Here is a 20138-nt window from a genome sequence, read left to right as displayed (position 1 = left end):
ATATGAGGCTATCTTTAGGGATAGTCTCATGTAATTTACTTTTATAGCACTTATCATAATTGTAATTTATTCATGTAATTTCTTGGTTAATGTTTATTTTCCCCATGACACCATATACAGCAGTGTAGCAAATGCTGTCAGTGCTCTGCTAATATTTCCTTGTCCCCTTTCATTTTAACATGTGCCAGCCTGGTTTCCAACTGCCAGTACCTGTGACACATTTCCTTAGGGGTTTCTCTGGGCTGCAGAGATCTGCCCTGCCTATGTGCAGGCAGGCAGGACATACCAGGTAAGTAATGCTGTTTGAGAGCAGTCTCTTTAAACAGTGATGATTGGAGTTGGTGCATAAATACCCCAGTCCCCCTGTCTCTTGGACAGAATACTTCTCTCAGAAGCATGTTCTATAACACTGCCTGCTCAAAGTGTGACCCACTGACCCGTAACAGTAACATCACCATTTCCCGGTGGTTGGTTAGACATGCAAATTCTTAGAACTAGCCTCAGAACTATTGAATTGGAATCTCTGGGAATGAGGCTCAGGAATCTGTGCTTAAAAGGAGCTATTCTCCCAGAGTTCCTCAGAAGGATTAAGCTTAAGTTGTGTACAAAGGTAATTTGCTTGATAATAAACCCCTTCTTAGCTTCCTTCCTTTCCTGTCTGACTCCTCCAGTTCCATACAGTGTTTCTTGAGATCACACTCCAAACTACATGTACTTGTATCCTTGTGTTAAGGTTGCTTCTGGAGAAATTCATATTGACAGGTTAGGGACCATAAGTGGATGGATGAATTGTCTTTATGGGTACCTAGATGTTAACATGGCTAATTTTTCTAGTTTTACAATTTTCTAGTCCCAGTTTTTCTTTTCTGCCACCTGCTGACAACTCAAGTGCGTCTAGTAGCATGTTAGACACAAGTGAATAGAGAATTAGTGAAATGAAATATACATCAGAATAAATGATCTAAAATGCAAGAGAGAAAAAGAAAGAAAAAAATATGAGAGTGAGTTAAACAATAAGGGTGATAGAATGAGAAACTCCAACATATGTTTAATTGGAGTATCAATAGTAGAGGAGAGAGACTGGGATAGAGGCAGAATTTGAAGAAATAATGGCCGAGAATTTTCAAGAATTGTTTAATCATACTAATCCACAAATTCAAGAAGGCCAAAAAATTGGAAGTATGATAAATAACATGATATCCGTATTGAGACCCAGCATAATAAAATGTTAGCTTCAAAGACAAGGAGAAGATCCTAAAGCAGCTGGAGAGAAAAAGACTCTTTCTAAAAGAACAGCTATACAGTTAGATGATTTTTTTAATAGCAATAACAGAAGCCAAAAGACAGTAATAATACCTTCCAATCCTGATAGAAAATAACTGTTACCTGAGAATTGCTTTTCCAGCCCTACAGCTCTAGCACTGTTTGAAACCATCAAACTAGCTGATACTAGCATTAGGGAAACATTTCTGAAGGATTTGGTGATTTGTACTTAAGGTTTTTTATATATAGGTCGTGCTTTTTAGTGGGGGAAAAGTTTGATTTTTTTCACTGTTTGGTCTGTAACCCATATGCTTAATAATTGTTCCATTGCTTCTGTTTCTTTAGGTCTTCTTATGGACTTTGGTTGTTCCAGCCATAGGAATTTCTTTTACTTTTTCAGTGTTGCCTCCAGTGACCTGCAGTGTATATTTCTTTATGTATGTTGCTGAGGAGATATCGCATGTTCTCTCATTTCTTTCAAAATGCTTTATTATTTCAAGCTTCTCTTGAATACTTAAGGCTTTCCTTTTACATTCACTGTTTGGTGTTTTTGAATCAGGATACTTAGAAATGTTTGGGATATTGATTATACACACATACGTAGATTTTATATATATATACACACACACACACACACACACACACACACACACACATATGGGATATTGATTATACACACATACGTAGATTTTATATATATATATACACACACACACACATACATACATATATATATATATATAAACTCTCAACTACCAAGGTGAGAGGATAGCAAAACACAACCTTAAAAGATAATGCCCACAGTGAATTGAGGTAACTGGTTGGTGTTTGAATGTATGTGTTCGTTTTGTGTATACCTGTGGCTTAGTTAAGAAGGTTGCAGTTTTGTGTATTCACCTGGTGGTGTGAAATTCATGTTATGTTCAAATTGTTCCTACTATGTCATGGGGGAGCAAATTGGCCTTCTCAAAACAATTATAGCAAAAGTAACTTTTCCCCAGACAGTAGTTAGTCTTTTCATTGGCTTAATAGTGTCTTTGGAAGGGCAAATGTTTTAAATTTTGATAAAATCTAATTTATGTTTTTGAAAATTAATGATTGTGGTCACAAAAATTCTCTTCCGCATTTTCTTCTAGAGAGTTGTATTTTTAGTTTTTACATTTAGGTCTATGATTCATTTCCCTGACGAGAAATAGAACCGGCAACCTTTTGGTGCATGGGATGATGCCCAACCAACTGAGCCACATAGGCCAGGGCCTAGTTCTTTCACTTTTCAGGGAGAGGCGGTTATAAAAATTTCCATATAAAGTTCATTGTAAAAAGGAAACAAGGGTAGTGGTTAAAAATGATTTTGGCATAAACTGACCTGGGTCTGAGTTCAGACTACAAGCTGTGCTACTTAATATGACTTACTTTACTTCCTGTGACTCAATATTTCTTCATCCATAAAATAGGGGGAATAATAATAATACTTTTGCTGTAGGGTTTTGTGAGGATAGAATGAAATGAATATGAGAGGTCCTCAAATAACATCATTTTTAATATCATTTTGTTATAACGATTAACTATAAGAACTTTTTATATCAATTTACCTATGGTGAAATTGATCTTATTATATATTTTTTTGCTTAAAATTACAAAACCTATTGACAGTGTTAAGTGAGGACTTAATGTATAAAGTATCTGGCATATAATGAGTGTGAATTATTCTGTAAATAAAATGCAGAAGTAGAATAATTTATTATAAAACATACAAATCCCATCCCAACTTTGCTATCCTAATATTTAATGATATTTCTTACTAGATTTCCCCCTTTTTAGAGGACTCATAAGAAACAAAACCAAGTTTGTCATCCTAATGTGGTTGTGAATGCACATGAATTCATATACTGTAAGGAATTTGCTGCTGATTAAGTTTTGTTACAACGGTTCATTTACAAAGCATGTTTATTGATATTTGCCTAGTGCCGTGGTGTCATTTTAACCATTTTTTTCCAGCCCAGGAAAAACTTCTATTGCTCCTTTGTGGGCCATATGAGCACCTTTGATGCATGAACTCGTTCATTCTTTAAACACTTATTGAGCACATACTGTATGCTAGGTATTTTACAAGGTGCTGGACAGTCAGTAGGAAATAGTACAAGTTCCTTGTTCTCATGCAGTGTATATTCTAGTGGTAGAAATAGACAAGAAATAAAAATAAATTTCAAGTAGTGATGAATACTAGGAAGAAAATAAAACAAGGTTACATGATAATGTATTGGGCAAGAGGGGCACAATTAAACTGTATAGTCAAGGCAGGCTCTCAGAGGAGATGATTTTGAGCTGATACCTGAATAACAGGAAGAAACTAGACAAAGAATAGGCGACAAGCATACAAGGCAGAGGGAACACCATGTGCAAAGCCCTGAGGTGGAAATGACTTAGCTTTATGAATTCCTAAGTAATTTGCATATAAATCTACTCGATCAGTTTATATATTATTCACTAGATGAGCTCGCCTTTCGAAAGAACAGGATGCTGATTTCTTTTTCAAAGTGCTGATTTCAAAATTCACCCACACTATCATGTGCTTCAGAATCACCTGGAGAGGTTGTTAAAATACAGTTTCCTGAACTAAAAAGCTTGAACCGGTAAAAGCAGAGTAGAATGGTGGTTACCAGAGGCTGGGGTTGGGGAACTGGGGCAATATTGTTTAAGGGTACAAACTGGAACTAGTAGATAAGTCCTGGAGACCTGATGCACAGCTGAGTGATTATAGACAACAGCACTGCATTTTAAACTTGAAAGCTGCTAATAGAGTTTATCTTAGTTGTTCCCACCACAAAAAGGAAATGATAATTATGTGATGTGATGGAACTGTTACCTAAAGCTAAGGTGGTAACCATACTGCGATATATAAATGTGTCAAATCACTATGTTATATACCTTAAACTTACACAATTTATGTTGATTATATTTCCAAAAAATAGTTTCCTGGGCTACATCTCCAGGGATTCTGATTCAGTAGGTCAGGTGAGGACCACAAATTGGCGTTTGTAACAAACTCATAGGCAATGCCTGTGCTACGAGTCTGAGGACACTTTGAGAACTACTGCTCTAACAAATCTGGTTTTTAAAGTTAATTGGGGTGACATTGGTTAGTAAAATTGTGAGTTTCAAGTGTACAGTTCTCTGACACATCATGTGTATATTGCATTGCGTGTTTCTCACCTGAAGTCAGATCTCCTTCCATCACTGCTTATCCCCCCTTTTCTAAGCATTTACTACCCCCCCAGTCCACCCCTCCCCTCCCCTCCCCTCCCCCTCCCCTCCCCCTCTCCTCCCCTCCCCTCTCCTCCCCTCTCCTCCCCTCCCCTCTCCTCCCCTCTCCTCCCCTCCCCTCTCCTCCCCTCCCCTCTCCTCCCCTCCCCTCTCCTCCCCTCCCCTCCCCTCTCCTCTCCTCTCCTCCCCTCCCCTCTCCTCTCCTCTCCCTCTCCTCTCCCTCCCCTCTCCTCCCCTCTCCTCTCCCTCCCCTCTCCTCCCCTCCCCTCCCCTCTCCTCTCCCTCTCCTCTCCCTCCCTCTCTTCTCTCCTCTCCCTCTCTCTCTTCTCTGGTAACCACTGTACTGTCGTCTGTGTCTGTGAGCCTTGTTTAGTGTGTGTGTGTGTGTGTGTGTGTGTGTGTGTGTGAGTTTAGCATCCACCTGCTAAAAGTAAAGCATGCCAGTATTTTTTTTTATGTAAAACTTAATGTACTGATCATCCAAAATTAATTTTTGTAAGTGTAGTGGAAAAGTACATGAAATATTACAAGTAAAAAATACCATCCAAGTTTCATATTGAATTCATAGCATCTATAGTAACTTAATTTCAATATAGCCAGTTAGTGAAGGGTTAATGTTAGTTTTCATTTGGAGGGGGTTTCAAAAATTATTTTTTAAATGCTGAAAGAAATTTAAACGATGGGTGGCTGAGAAATTTTCTAAAATTACGTTTGTTTCTTGACTGAGAGATCACATAAATAGAAATTATGTATTAAATGCTGTTAATCTGGAGACTATAAGAATATCTCATCAACAGTGCCATTCAGGAGGGTGTTTGTGGAAGAGACGGAGACAGGAAGAGGGACATCAGGCTAGTCAGCCAGGTCAGCTCAAACTATTCTGGTCAGCAGGGAGCCTGGCTGCTGTAGTCACATAGCCTGTGTGACATGTCAAAGAAGCCCATGTGCTCCTGTTCCTGGTAGTTGTCCCCAGGACAGGAATTTATAAGCACATTGCTTGTACTTTGGACATCACGACCTTTGCAGCACCAGGGACAGCATATGGATGATGACGCTAAGAACAGCCCACAGTCATCCAGCCCCGTACTTCAGTGTCATTGTTCTAAGTGCTTTACACGGTTAACTGACGTAACCCCCAAACACACACATGATAGCAACAACATCTCCATTTGTAAGCAAGCGAGGCAGAGTAGCTCAGTGTAATTTAGGTTACCAGGCAGTAAGGTGAAAGCTGAGATTCAAACCTAGACAGTCTGCTTTCAGTCTGGCCTCTTAAAAAATGTACCACACACTGCTTCATATTTGGAAAAGAATCCCCAAATCAAAGGTTTTCAGGATTTGTGTCTACAGTCCAGTTTAAAATGAAGTATGTGATTCTTTTCCCGTATACTCTTAAGTTATAATACAGGAATTCCACAAGCTCTCTTTTTTAATCTTTCTGCCTGGATCTGACAAGACGACATACCAAATGAAGACCGTGAGGAAGACTGTAGGAGTCGTTGCTGCAGACAAGTTTTGTACCACTTCCTAGTGTGTGATCTTGGCCAAATCACCAAAATATTCTCTGTTTTAGTACTGATTAAAGGATGACAGCGTTTACCCCACAAGATTGGACAATTGAATGAGGACTTTTCTGACCACCGATTCAGACATGTACCACACTATTCAGTTGTCCAGGTGAGTGGACACTTTATGGGATTTTTCAAGGGTCATTTTGACTGTAGTATTTTTACCTTACCTGCTGACATCAGAATCCTTGGTTAAGCTGCAGCTGCACTGTAAGCCTTTGTGTTACAGTAGATCTAGTGTCTTCAGAGGATCTGCTTGGGCTATTTCTGTAGCTGGGCTCAGTATGGCACACCCTAACTATGGAGGTAAGTCTAGTAGCTACCCAGATCAAACACTAATACAATGCTTACTAATAAAAGCTACGGTTGGGGTGGAACGGTAGGTAGTAGAGAGCAACAGAGTTCCAAAAGGACTGCCAGCTGCTCATCCACTAGGTATTTTGTTCTTATTTACAAAGCAACAACCAAAAATAACTTTTGTCAACCCGACATAATGGTTCATGTGAACATCTGGTTGTGACATGACCAGAAATATTTCAAAGGTTCCTAAGCACTTCATTTAAAAGTTTTATATTTACTATTAGAATAATTCCTTGGAATAATTTTTTAGGTATTATAAGTTATTTTTTAAAGATGACTTTACCCACGATCAAAATAGGAAAAATACTAAAATGAGTAGAATTGCATAAATATAGAGAGGTAAGTAATCTTTAGATGTTTTTACTGTGTAACCTAAAATCTAAGAGCCTAAAATCTAAGGAAGAGAATTAGAGAAAATACAAAAGTGCAAGGAAGGTAAATGAGTAATGAATTGTCTTAACTTTTATTTGATTATTTTCATTTACAGTTCTGGCACTGACACATTTTTTAAAAAAAGATTTTAATTTTATGTAAAGATTGAACTTCAATAAAATAACTTAAAAAACATTTACATATACATCACTAAATCTCATAAAATATACAATACTTTTGATACAGCTATAGGCTAGAATGACTTTGAAGGAAATGATACATATTCATAATTTTTCAGAGATATCCCATATGTCACATGTAGGAATAAATATATATATTGTATTTGCCAAGACATGTGAATATTAAACACTCTATAACATGCACTCAGAAATTAAAATACACACTTTGAAAACATATTTTAAAAGCATAAAATTGTTTTGATTTAGTCTAGATACACAGTAGAGCTTCTAAATAGAAATTTGAACATTATAAATAAAAGATATAACATTAAGTGAGATAGAGTCCAAAAGCTGCTAGGAACCAGTTTGGACATGTAGAATATAAATTTCTACTTTGGCTAGAGTTAAGTCTCATCTTTTTTTAACCTCGAAATGAAATGGAATGTTATTTAAAATCTGCTAACATTTTAAAACTTTACAAAATACTGGTTTTTATCTTTTAAGTACATGGATGTTGCAATTTTTTTCATTTATATTGATATGACAAATCAAACACATGAACTTAACTGTCTAAAACAAAAATCTGTATATTACTACTAAACAAAGGTAGGTATTTACCATTCCACAGACCAAATCACTCAAGTGCAACAGACTATTTTATACGTACAAAGTAAAGATTTATAGGAATTATATTGTTTTATACTCACAAGCAAATTAGGATAAAACTCTTTCATGTACTTCTGAACATCATTAACACTCATAAAATATCTCTCTGATGATGACTGGCACACAAAAATTTCCCTTCTCTAAGACAATATATAAGCGAGTTGGTAGCAGTTAGCTGTTTGGTATTTTTAAATGATTGCTATTCCTAGAAAATAGCAACAATATTGCCCACCCAGAACTGAATGTACTGACCATTGATTCACTGCTGCAACCTGAATCACTTCATTCATGAGCTTAACATTTCTGTACATAAGACTAAGAAAATTAATAGAAAGTGACAGAAAACAGGACACTAAAATTAATCCATAGAACAATTCTGAGTCTTTTTAGAGGCAGCATTTACACATGAGCTGTAAATTTTATCCACAATTTAATACACTTTGCTCTAAAGCACATATGAATTCTCTGCTCCTTGCCTGGTATATCGTTCCTGTATTTGTTGTTAGTGAAAAGGTCTGAATTTGGTCATTGAAAACTTGTCACAACTGCCAGTTATTGGGCGCTTAGTATAATTTGAGATTTTGTAAGTAGGAAAATGGTTAAAAAAAATCTGATTATAACAAAGTATCTTACTAATTTTATTGTTTTCAATTAGTGCCAGTGAAAATCAAAACAATCCTTCTCTTCCCCCCACTGTATTACAGTATTTATAAACAATATTAGCGCCATTAGATTGTGAGATTCTCTTAGATAACATATAGATAGTATTTTCTAGAATATTTTTCCCCAGGATCTATGGATTATTATTATGCATTTCAGTTTTACTTTCTGAGGAAAAAAGAAGGGTAAGTTGTCAATTTATGTTTTTCTTGTTCATTGATTGTGAATTAGAGTAAACAATTTCTAAATTTTTTGCTTTAATGGATTTCCCATTTTAGAGTAACCTAAAAACATATTTAGATTCACATACTTAAATCTTGTTTAGTGGTAAAATAAAGTTATGAGAAAGCACTTGATAGCATTACTCTCAAAGCATTTTCCTCAGTGAACTAACTACTGCATATGATTGGGAACAAAATTTCAAACCTTTTAAATTAGTTTTAATTTAGATCTTTTACAAATACATTAAAAATCGTGTGTTGGGTAATTATTGACTAAGATGTAACAATCAAAATTATTAGGAATGTTTATATTGAAGAAAAATATTAATGCCAAATCCTTAAAACCTATCTTACACCAACTTTAGACTTAAGTGTTCAGATGCAGATGAAAGTTACATTCTGAAGTCTAGTGCAGATCTCATCAGCCATCCAGCTAATATGCCTTAATAGGGGTTACAACTTTCTTCACTGTTTCCCTAAAACTTAATATATGTCTATTGAATTTGCAGCATGTTTAGAAGCAAACCTATCATTTCAGTTAAAAGCATGATGCTTAATGCGTTTTGATATGGTAGGTTAAATCATACCATATATAAATTGTCCTACAAAATATATATTTGATGATATTTCAAATAGAATGTTTTCAAGTTGATAGTGGTAGCTAAAGATGCTGAGAACTTAAAAGGTGCATAAATATAAAAAAACTTTGAAAATTCAAACATTAAATTTTCGTATACTATAAATATTCACCGAATCTAAAAATAATACCCTAATTGTATAAGGTTCCTTTTCAAGTAGTTATTTGTTTTTTAAAAAATTATAAATAATTCTTATACTGTGCCTCTCTGTTCTGTACTTCAAAGATATGGAATATTTATCTCTATATAAATAACAAAGAGTCCTTTAAAGAAGGGGTTGAGGAGAACTGTGGCTAATTTTCCCTGCTATTATGTGCATTTATGGATATCAAGTTGAAAACACCATTTGAATATGTCAGGGAGAACTGGCCATGTTCTGCTTTACAAAATAATAAGAGTCAAGTTGTTCCTTTAATAAAGTTACTGTGCATTCAGCCCAGCTGAGTTAAGGCTACATATATAATAAAGAGAAGAACTGAGGCAATTATTTGGATAAATCAGAAAAATTCTTAAAGTGAGTACTTCATTTGTCTAAATGCTTTTTCTCCCCGTCATATTTTGATTTTAAGACCCAACAGATCCTTCCTTTTCTACTTCACTTACCTGTGTGAAATATTACACAGGTAAGAAATTCATTATGGGATAAAAAGTATCAATAGAATAATTTTCTCTATGAAATCACATTTACTTTTATGGGGCAAATTAGTATCAAATTAGAAATCAATTGTCAAAGCACCTAATACAAGGAAAAAAACAATATATGCTGTGATCAAAGGGAGAAAATGTTTTACCAGAAAAGCGACCGCTAAAAGCACATATCAGACCCCTGCTGACTTAGACAGTGGAACCTCTTTGGCTACATTCTTGGCTTTGACACTTGTGATCGGAACAAGCCAGTCTTGAAGAGAAAATATCTTGGAGATTGGCAGCTAGACTGAATTTAGAGATAGCCACCTTTTCACTCCCAGGATACCTTATCAGATGTTTAGAGCCATGTTAAAATGCATCACACTTATGCATTCCCAACTGGCCACAGAAGAGTCATTCATAATTTCACCGGAACTAGCAAGTAATTTTGTATATACTATATAGTTCCTAATATAAGAGCAAAAAATAAGAGTTCACTGATAAAGGAACATAAAGCCCAGTTAACACTTTGAGAAGACATTGTAAAAATGCAAAGTCAACATTTCTTAAAGACATGTGCTATGTGAGAACCATTAATCTGTCCCAATAGAAAACCCCAATTTTTAGATAAGGAAAAAAATTCAAGCCACGCATGAGTAAAAGGAAACAGCCACAGACAAATCTATGTGTGGTTTTGGGGGGCGGAGAAGGCAGTGGGGAGTAAATTGTCAGAGAAAAGGAGAAAAGGTGTGCAAACTAAAAACTAGTTTATGCTCTTACATTTAAAAAAAGGAAAGTAAAAGTGACAGTTCCCTTAGGAAGATTAATAAAAAGTTAAAATAAGTCCCACTAATTAACAAGAGGATTATTTGTCACTGATTTTCTTCCTTTTCTGTTTCAGAAATTATTTGAATAAAAGAAGCGGAAAATAGTCTGCTAGCAGCTATTTATATAACACAAATGAAGGCACAAATAAGACTCGAGAGTTGATGAACAAAGGCATGGTGAGTGTCAGGTGATTTTGGCATGTACAAAAACTGACCCTGAAATGCAGCTGAAGGTCTAGTGCTATTTATATTTATAGTTCCATACCTAAGTGACTAACTCAATGAGGGACCCATAAAAATCTTCTTTCTTACGTTTCTAGCAATAAAATATACTTATCAAAACTTGCTAGCTTATCTGTGCAAATGTACACTTATCACCGATGCAAAAAATATGTATGAAAATATACCCTAAAAGACCTGCTTTTCATAATGTTCCAAAGATCCTGTGCAGAGTCAGTTTCTGAAGAACTCTCAAGATCTCAGTTTGAAGAGAGAAACCAAAATGTAGAAGCCAAAGGAGATAAAGACAGCTGTGCCCTTGTAGGAGGCACTGTTGATGAAAGCTTAATGGAATTTACTTTCTAATAGCTGATCACAGATTAGATACTTGTCCTTAGAAGAATTTAGGGCCAATAGGCCATGTTTTGATAAACATCCTTGGACCATATCCTAGAATCCTCCTTTATATCACACGTACATGATTCAGCTAGATTAGCACTGATTTAATTGCCACTAATAATTATATATGGTCTTAGGAAAAAAGGATACCACTGAAGTCACTGGATACAATATTCATTTTAGACTATCTCAGGAAGGAATTACACATATTTGCTCAATGATTATTTTAAAATACCTAATTTTTTAAATATATATCTGCTTATGCAAAAAAAATGTCAACATGATTGTATCTTCCTTCTAATCAAAGATTATGAAGTCATTTAAAACTAGACTGGAAAGACCCAGATTAGAAGCAGGGCAGTAAGGTCACCAATTGCTGCTCTTTTCTCCCAAGGTTGTTTAAATAACTACGTACACAAGCAGTTGAAAATTACTCCACATCAGAAGCATCGTTGTCAGAAAGATGATAGTTACTTCCCTTTACCCGAATATATTCAATGTATCTCCCGTCATCAGAATCAGAAGCGCCACATGTACAGAGCCTGTTGTCAAAGAGTGATTCAATTTCCTCTAATTTCTTCCCTTTAGTCTCAGGAAGACAGCCATAGATGAAAAGGAGTCCCACAGCAGCGAATCCAGCATAGAGGAAGAAGGCTCCTGCGATGGAAAATAATGTACAGTAAGTCCTCACTTAATGTCATCAGTAGGTTCTTGGAACTAAGGCAAAATGACATGGGGTTGATTCCTGAACAGTTTGGGGCTAGGAGCCCCCTACTCTCTGTGTAGTTGAAAATCCACATATAACTTTTGCCTCCCCAATAACTTCACTAATAACCTAGTGTGACCAGTTTTACTGTTAACAACATAGTCAACACATATCTGGTATGTTGTAAGAATACAGTATTAATACCTACAATAAGCTGGAGAAAAGAAGATATTAAGAAAATTATAAGGAGGCAATACATTTACAGTACTGTATGTATTTATTGAAAAAAAATCCATGTATAAGTAGAACTGAGCAGTTCACATTGTGTTGTTTAAGGGTTAACTGTGTAAAGAAACCAATTTTACCACAGGCTAATTGATATAAATAAGAGTTAAGTTCCTGTAGCATCCCATCAGTGTTGTAACAAACCAATGCTGAATGTAACTAAGTTATTCAAAGCGCTGCTGTGTTGTGTGTGTTTGCCTGCACACACTCTCCTAGGTTGGAAAATACTTGATTTGGACTTTTCTGGTCAATTGTGCATAAATAACTGTGGTCTGAAATAGAACCAAAAAACTACTGCCAGCCTGGTCACTCTAATTGTTCCAGCCCTGTGAATATAATGCTATTTATTGTTCTAAAGTCATGTAATGCCAAACTCAAGAACGATAGACCAGGCTTATATGTAACTTCTACTTTTATGTCTTCCCTCATGTCCCTGGCTAGAGATAACTGCTTCTCTATGTGCTTTCACAGTACTGTGCTGAGGCCCCTTATCATAATAACCAAGAAGTATTATAATTACGTGCATGTATTTTGTCTGTTTTTTCTGCCAGACTGTATACTCTGAGGGAGAAATTTCATTCTCATTTATCTTGTATGTATTTCCACAATGACACAAAATAATGACACTGCTGATTTCATGACTTAATGGAATACATGGCAATGCTGTCCTTCCAGCCTCTCATGGCTCAAATCTGGAAATTGACCTTGACTTTTTTCTTACTTTCCCCTCCAATAGCCAATCTGTTAGGATCTACTTTCAAATACAATCTGAGAGATGACACTTACCATTGCACTGATACCATCCTCCCTCATCTGCACTGTTGCAATAGTCTCCTAATTGGTCTCCTTGTGCCTTCTCTCTCTCTCTTTTTTAATCCTTACCCGAGGATATTTTTTCCATTGGTTTTCAGAGGAGAGCCACATCGTGATTGGTTGCCTCTGCATGTACCGTGACCAGTGCCGGGGATGAAGCCTGCAACTGAGGTTAGTGCCCTTGGCTGGAATCGAACCCAGAACCCTTCAGTCCACCAACCGACGCTCTAACCACTGAGCAAAACCAGCTAGGGTTTTGTGCCTTCTCTTAGTCCACTCTGGGTCCATAGCACTTATCACCATCTGACACACTATAAAGCTTACTTTTTTATTAAAAATTTTTTTCTCGTGTAATTAAATTTTAAAAAATATTCTAGTTGACATACAATATTGTATTAGTTTCAGATGTACAACATAGTGATTAGACATTTGTACAAGTTATGAAGTGATTACCCTGATAAATCTAGTACCCTACTGACTCCATACAGTTATATTATTGACTGTATTCCCTATGCTCTACTTTATATCCCATGACTATTTTTATAACTACCAATTTGTACTTCTTAATCCCTTCACCATTTTTATTCATCTGCCCAGCCCCCTCCTATCTGGCAACTGTCATTTGTTCTCTGAATCTATGAGTCTGTGTCTGTTTTGTTCATTTATTTTGTTTCTTAGATTCCACATAGAATTGAAATCATATGGCATTCGTCTTCTCCATATGATTTATTTTAATTACATGTTACCTTCTAGATCCACCCACGATGTTGCCAATGGCAAGATTTCATTATTTTTTATGGCTAATATTTTATTGTATGTATGTACCACTTGTTCATTATCCATTCATCTATTGATGAGCACTTAGGTTGCTTCCATTTCTTGGCTACTGTAAATAATGCTGCAATGAAGTGGAATTGTTGGGCCACAAGGTAGTTCTGTCTTTTTAAGTAACCTCTGTACTGCTTTTCATAGTGGCTGCACTAATTCACAATCCCACCAACACTGTGTGATGGTTCCTTTTTCTCTTCATGCTCCCCAACACTTGTTGTTTGTTGATTTTTTGATGATAGTCATTCTGACAGGTGTGAGGTGATATCTCATTGTAGTTTTAATGTGAAATCCCTGATGATTCGTGATGTTGAGCATCTTTTCATATGTCTACTGGCCATCTGTATGTCCTCTGCCATTTTTTAATGGGATTCTTATTTTGGTATGAGTTCCTTATATATTTTGGATTTTAATTCCATATAGGGCGTATCATTGGCAGATAATATTCTCCCACTCAGTAGGTTGCTTGTTAATTTTGTTGATGGTTCCTTCACTGTGCAAAAACTTTATAGTTTGATGTAGTCCCATTTGTTTATTTTTACTTTTATCTTGCCCGAGGAGACATATCCAGAAAAATATTGGTAAGAGCAATGCCAGAGAGTTTAGTGCTTATGTTTTCTTTTAAGAGTTTTATAGTTTTGGTTCATACATTTTCTTGCATATATCTGTCCAGTTTTCCCAATGCCATTTATTGAAGATTGTCTTTATCACATTTTGTCATACTTTGTCATAGATTAATTGACCACATAGGCATGGTGTTTTACCCCCTAGGTTCTCTAGAGTGTTCCACTGATCTGTGTGTGTTTTTAAGCTTGTGCCATGCTGTTTGATTCCTGTCGCCCTGCAGTATAGTTTGAATATCAGGTGGCACGCCAGCTCCAGCTTTGCTTTTCTTTTTCAACATTGCTTTGGCTATTTACAGGCTTTTGTGGTCCATATAAATTTTAGGATTATTTAAAAAGTGCCATTGGTATTTGGATCGGGATTGCACTGAGCTTGTAGAGGTGGTACGAGCATTTGAATGATGTTAATTCCTCCTGTCCATGAGCACAGTAGTCTTTCATTTTTCGTGTGTCCTCTTCCAGTTTCTCTCTTCAGTGACTTATAGGTCTGTGTCCTCTTCCAGTTTCTCTCTTCAGTGACTTAGAGTTTTCAGAGTATAGGTCTGACCTCCTGGTAAAATTTATTCCTAGGCATTTTATTTTTGATGCAACTGTAAATGGATTGTTTTCTTAATTTTCCTTGATTGTTTGTTATTAGTGTATAGGAAAACTATAAGATACTGAAGGAAGAAATTGAAGAGGACACAAATAAATGGAAGGCTATACTGTGCTCATGGGCTAGAGGATTGACATTGCTTTGAGTCATATGGTGATTTTAACAGTCTACAGATTCAATGCTATTTCTATCAAAATGCCAATGACATTCTTCTCAGAGCTAGAAGAAATAATCCTAAAATTGACATGGAACCAAAGAAGACCATGAATAACAAAGCAATCTTGAGAAAGAAGAACAAAGCTGCAGGTACCATGCTCCCTGATTTCAAACTACACTGTACTGCTCTATTCAAAGCTCTAATAATAAAAACAGACAGTACCAGCATAAAAACAGATGCCTAGATCAGTGGAACAGAATAGAGCCCAGAAGTAACCCTCACTTATACAGTGAACTAAAATATTTACGACAAATGAGGTAAGCATGTTACTACAGTAATTACAGTCTCTTCCACAAATAGTGTTGGGAAAACTGGACAGGTTCATGTAAAAAAATTAATCTGGACCATTCTTTTACCCCATGTACAAAAATAAACTCAAAATGGGTTAAAATCTTAAACTTAAGGCCTGAAACCATAAAACTCCTAGAAGAAAACACAGGTAGTAACTATTTGACATCAGTCTGAGTAACATTTTGGATATGTCTCCTCAAGTAAGGGAAACAAAAGCAAAAGTAAACAAATGGAACTACATCAAACTAAAAAGTTTCTGCACAGTGAAGGAAACCATCAACAAAACAAAAAGACCTGCATGGGGGAATAGATTCACAAATAGTATATTCAAAAAAATAAGAAGCTCATGCAACTCAGTAACAAAGAAAAAACAATCTGATCAATAAATAGAGGCCATGAAAAGACATTTCTTCAAAGAAGGCATACAGATGGCTAACAGACATATGAAAAGATGCTCATCATCACTAATCATCAGGGAAATGCAGATCAAAACCACAGTGAAATACCACTTCATACCAGTCAGAATGGCTATTGGGAAGTAAACAAGCAACGTACAGCAGGGTGTGGAGAAAGGGGAACCCATGTGCGCTGTTTGTAGAAGTGCAAATTGGTGTAGCTACTATAGAGATTCCTCAAAAAAACCCTAAAAATTAGATATAACCATATGACTTAGCAGTTCCACTTCTGAGTATTTATCTGAAGAAATCCAAAACACTAATTTGAAAAGATATATGCACCCCATGTTTACTGCAGCATTATTTTGCAAAAGCCATATGAAAGCAACTTAGGTGTCCATCTATATAGGTGAGTGGACAAAGAAGATGTGTGTATGTGTGTATATATATATATATATATATACACACACACACAATAGAATATTACACAGCAATAAAAATGATATCTTGTGATTTTCAACAGCATGGATGGATCTAGGGGGTATTATGCTAAGTAGAGAAATACAAATACCATATGGTTTCACTTACATGTGGAATCCAAAAAACCAAGCAAACGGACAAACAAAACAAACACAGACTTATAAAAACAGAGACCAAAGGGATGGTTACCAGAAGGGGGTGGGGATATGGGTGAAGGGAAATACAGTCAATATTTTAAGGTTGCACAGTGACACGTTTACTATAAGGTATAAAAATGTTGAATCACTATATTGTACACCTGAAACTAATATAACTAATATAATATTAAATAGAAACTATAGTTAAATTTAAAAAAAAAAGAAATAATGTATGTTACATGCCTATTAGAATTCTGGATGTTAGTTGCTCAAAAAAGTGGTAAGAGAGCATTATTAAATTCTACTAAATCACAAGGGGAAAAGAGTTGCTATTAGAGATAGAACAGAATAAGATTAGTAAGACGAATAAATTAGAAATATTTTCATCAAAAAGGTGATACTGGCCAGCTAGCTCTTGGAAAAGGTGGGAATTTTGAGGAAAAAAATGAAAGGAGATGAAATCATGTGTTCTAATTACAGATAATCAAAATTGTGGAGGTAAGAATAGAAATGGAAGCTTTAGTGGAGAGAGACAAAGAAAGGATGGTAATCCTGATGATGGTAATATAGGAATATAAGTGTATATGCTAAAGTATTTTAGACTAAACCAGGCTGCTGAATTCCTGTAACAGAGCAAACCTAGTTCGGCTTTATAAAATGTAATATTGAGGAAATATTCATCATCTCTTACAATTTAGGAGTAATGGCATGATTAGAAGTAACTAATTAAATGTGTCAGTGCTAAAACATTTGATGGATTGGGAAGGTTCTTGAAGGCCATATACCTTCTTGCTTGTCACCCAGATTCCTGAAGCCAAATAATATCAAGGAAGTTCTATCTAAATACAAGATCCTAGTACAAAATCTGAGGACTCTAAAGCAGGCCAGTTCCGAAGGTGGCTTTCCCTGGTGAGACCTGTGGTTAAACCAGAGGTGTGGGAAGGCCCAGGAGGCCCTGACCGCTCCATGTAATGGGAAAGTTAGTCGTGTAACTACTGTAATTGTTCCCTCTTGGAATAAAAAGGATAAAAGTGTCTGTACCGAGTCTGTCAGGATTGTTAAACAGTGCAGATATTCCTCAGCTTTACTCTGAAGGAAACCCATTTTATTAGAGTCCTATATTAAGTTTCAGATTAAAATAAATATTTAATTGAATTATACAAAATGAGGAATCAAAGATGGTGTCTGTAATGCTCTGCAAGGGATCTGTTTAGTCACACAGGATACCCATAAAATGGCATACTGGTGACATTTTAATGATAATTTTTAGTAATAAACATTATTGAATGGGGGCCAAGGAAGACTGTCGAAGCAGTATAGTTTTGGAAGGAATCAAAATTTGACGTTTTATGAAACAATAAAAGGAAGAAATAAGAGAGGACGTGGTATTTCCAGAGATAAATTATTGTATGTATTCGTTAAATCAGCAATATGAACATACCTTACATAAATTCTAAAATGTAGGTTAAAAAACCAGGAAAAACTCACCTGAACTGAAATACTGTTCCACTGTCAGCCAGCCGTAGACCAAGTGGACCAGTGTGCTGACCTGATAGAAGCTCACTTAATGCAAAAAGAAAAAAGTTTCCTCTAACCGGAAATTTTTGAAAGAAGCCAGGCTATCCCTATTTAAAATTTACTTCTGTTGCCTCATGTTTTTCTGGCAGCATAAATTCAAGAAAGAGGGGCTTTGCTATCAGAAGTATTCCCATGTAGACTTTTATTATTTGGTCTATCCCTCTATAAAAAATGCTCTCTCAGGATATTAGTCTACATTTAGGTCTTCAAATATTTAAGCATTCTCAAGAATCAGCAAATATGGGTACATATTTATTGTGCTAATATTTATGGTGTCAGGAAGATAAGTTTATGAACTTCAGTAAAAAAATTTTAATTGCAAAATGGGATAAAGCTGAATATACTTAATATACAGTTTAAAATGCCTGTGCTTTTCCTTTCCAAAAAAATTAAATATTTCTAAATGGTGACTGGGAGAGAAAAGTCTTATAAAGATAAAAAAATTTTAGATAAATAGTATTATGTAAAACTAAACAGCAATTCTGTTTAGAAGAGAGGAGGAATAGATTTTTTAATGTTTCTCATAGTTGTCATTCATTTACAAAATCTACCTGAGTATTCAGTCATTTGATCAACACTTCTGAGGGCTCATTGAGTGAGTAAGATGCCTTGGAAGGTACTGGGATTATAACCGTAACCAAGGCCGAGTCCTGGCCTGAGCTCCAGGGATTTATGGTTTCATGGGGGTGGGGCTGACAAATGCACCTGTTCTTGCAAAAAGAAATAAGTACCCGGGGTGGGCATCAGCAGTAGGCATTCTATATTCAGAGGCTTGTGTGGAGATTAGAATGAAAACCTATCCATCATTTAGAATGCAACCACAACTTATAAACTCATACAATAAAGACATCCTCTTGCTGGAAAGGCAGTCTTTTCACTTTAGTAAAAATGGACTTGAAGTAGTTTACCGAAGTTTTCCCCTAAGTCAGCTACTTCCCACTATTGCTTTGAGTTATGGTCTCCACACATTTGTGCTTGAACTCTTCTGACATGTTCACGTTCTAGCAGCATGATTGCTGGTCTCCGCGGACACAGAAATGGACCTGCCTGGGTCTGAAAGCATAGATGATGCAGTGGGAGGCATAACTCACAGCAGGGCATTTGGGGCAGCTTCTTTCAGCCCTACTCTGATCCCATCCCTGTCATGGGATATCATCAAGCATTAGCCCTGGACCCCTTGCCTCATCTTTCTACCATTCTCTCTTACGCTTCTTCATTAAACTAAAAGCCATGTTGTGAAAATTTCCAACTGGGGAGACAGCTGGGAGACATTTGGGCTGGGAAAGTAGGTGGGTGGGTGGAGGCTATACAGCACTGAGGGACAAGCAGCAGTGCTGCTTGGGAAAGGACAGTTCCTCTCACCTGTCTCCAGCTATGTTTCCAAGGACTTGCGGGAACAAGAAAGCCACATAGAAATATTTATAACAGCAAAAATGTAACGATGGAGTCTTTTAATCACAAATGATTTTAGCATATATAAAAATAGAATAGAAAAAAATCCTCTTACCGTAGTATGTAAGATACTCTGCTGTGTGTAAAAACGTCAGTGAAACCAGAACATTGAAAATCCAGTTTATTCCAGATGAACATGCATTTCCTGTACTTCTTGCCCAAAGGGGATATATTTCAGAATTCACAGTCCAAGGCATTGGTCCCATTCCTGAGAAATACAAAATTAAACATTTCAGTAGAGCAGGATGTAAGGAATTTTTTAAAAAGTAGCTTGTCTCCTCTTAGAAGAGACAATCTAATTGATAACAGTGAAGGCTTGTTTACCGGGTGCGAAGAAAACTAGATATAAAATAAGGCCCAGAAGTGCAGTCCAAGAGTATGGAGTAGGGCAGAAATTGTAAGCCCAAAATACTTCTTCTGTTTTGAATTTGGTTTCATTTTCACACCTGAAAAATAATGCAATAGAAATATTAAC

The 20138-nt window shown here is 36.1% G+C and overlaps 1 protein-coding gene across 1 annotated transcript in view; it reads right to left on the bottom strand.

The window, feature by feature from the left end:
* Positions 1-6898: 6898 nt before the first annotated feature.
* SLC2A13 (solute carrier family 2 member 13) overlaps positions 6899-20138 on the bottom strand; it is a 270634-nt gene continuing 257394 nt past the window's right edge. Inside the window, exons 8-10 of the mRNA XM_081128412.1 lie at positions 19988-20109; positions 19719-19871; positions 6899-11920 (exon numbers count right to left, since the gene is read on the bottom strand). Coding sequence (XP_080984538.1) covers positions 11694-11920; positions 19719-19871; positions 19988-20109 — 502 coding nt within the window. The 3' untranslated portion in view covers positions 6899-11693. The remainder of the gene's footprint in view (positions 11921-19718; positions 19872-19987; positions 20110-20138) is intronic.

This window comes from Miniopterus schreibersii, assembly GCF_964146895.1.
Source record: "Miniopterus schreibersii genome assembly, chromosome: 2".
NCBI lineage: Eukaryota > Metazoa > Chordata > Mammalia > Chiroptera > Miniopteridae > Miniopterus > Miniopterus schreibersii.
The sequence above is the reverse complement of the archived record's forward strand: the minus strand, read 5'-3'. Positions and strand labels throughout refer to the sequence as shown.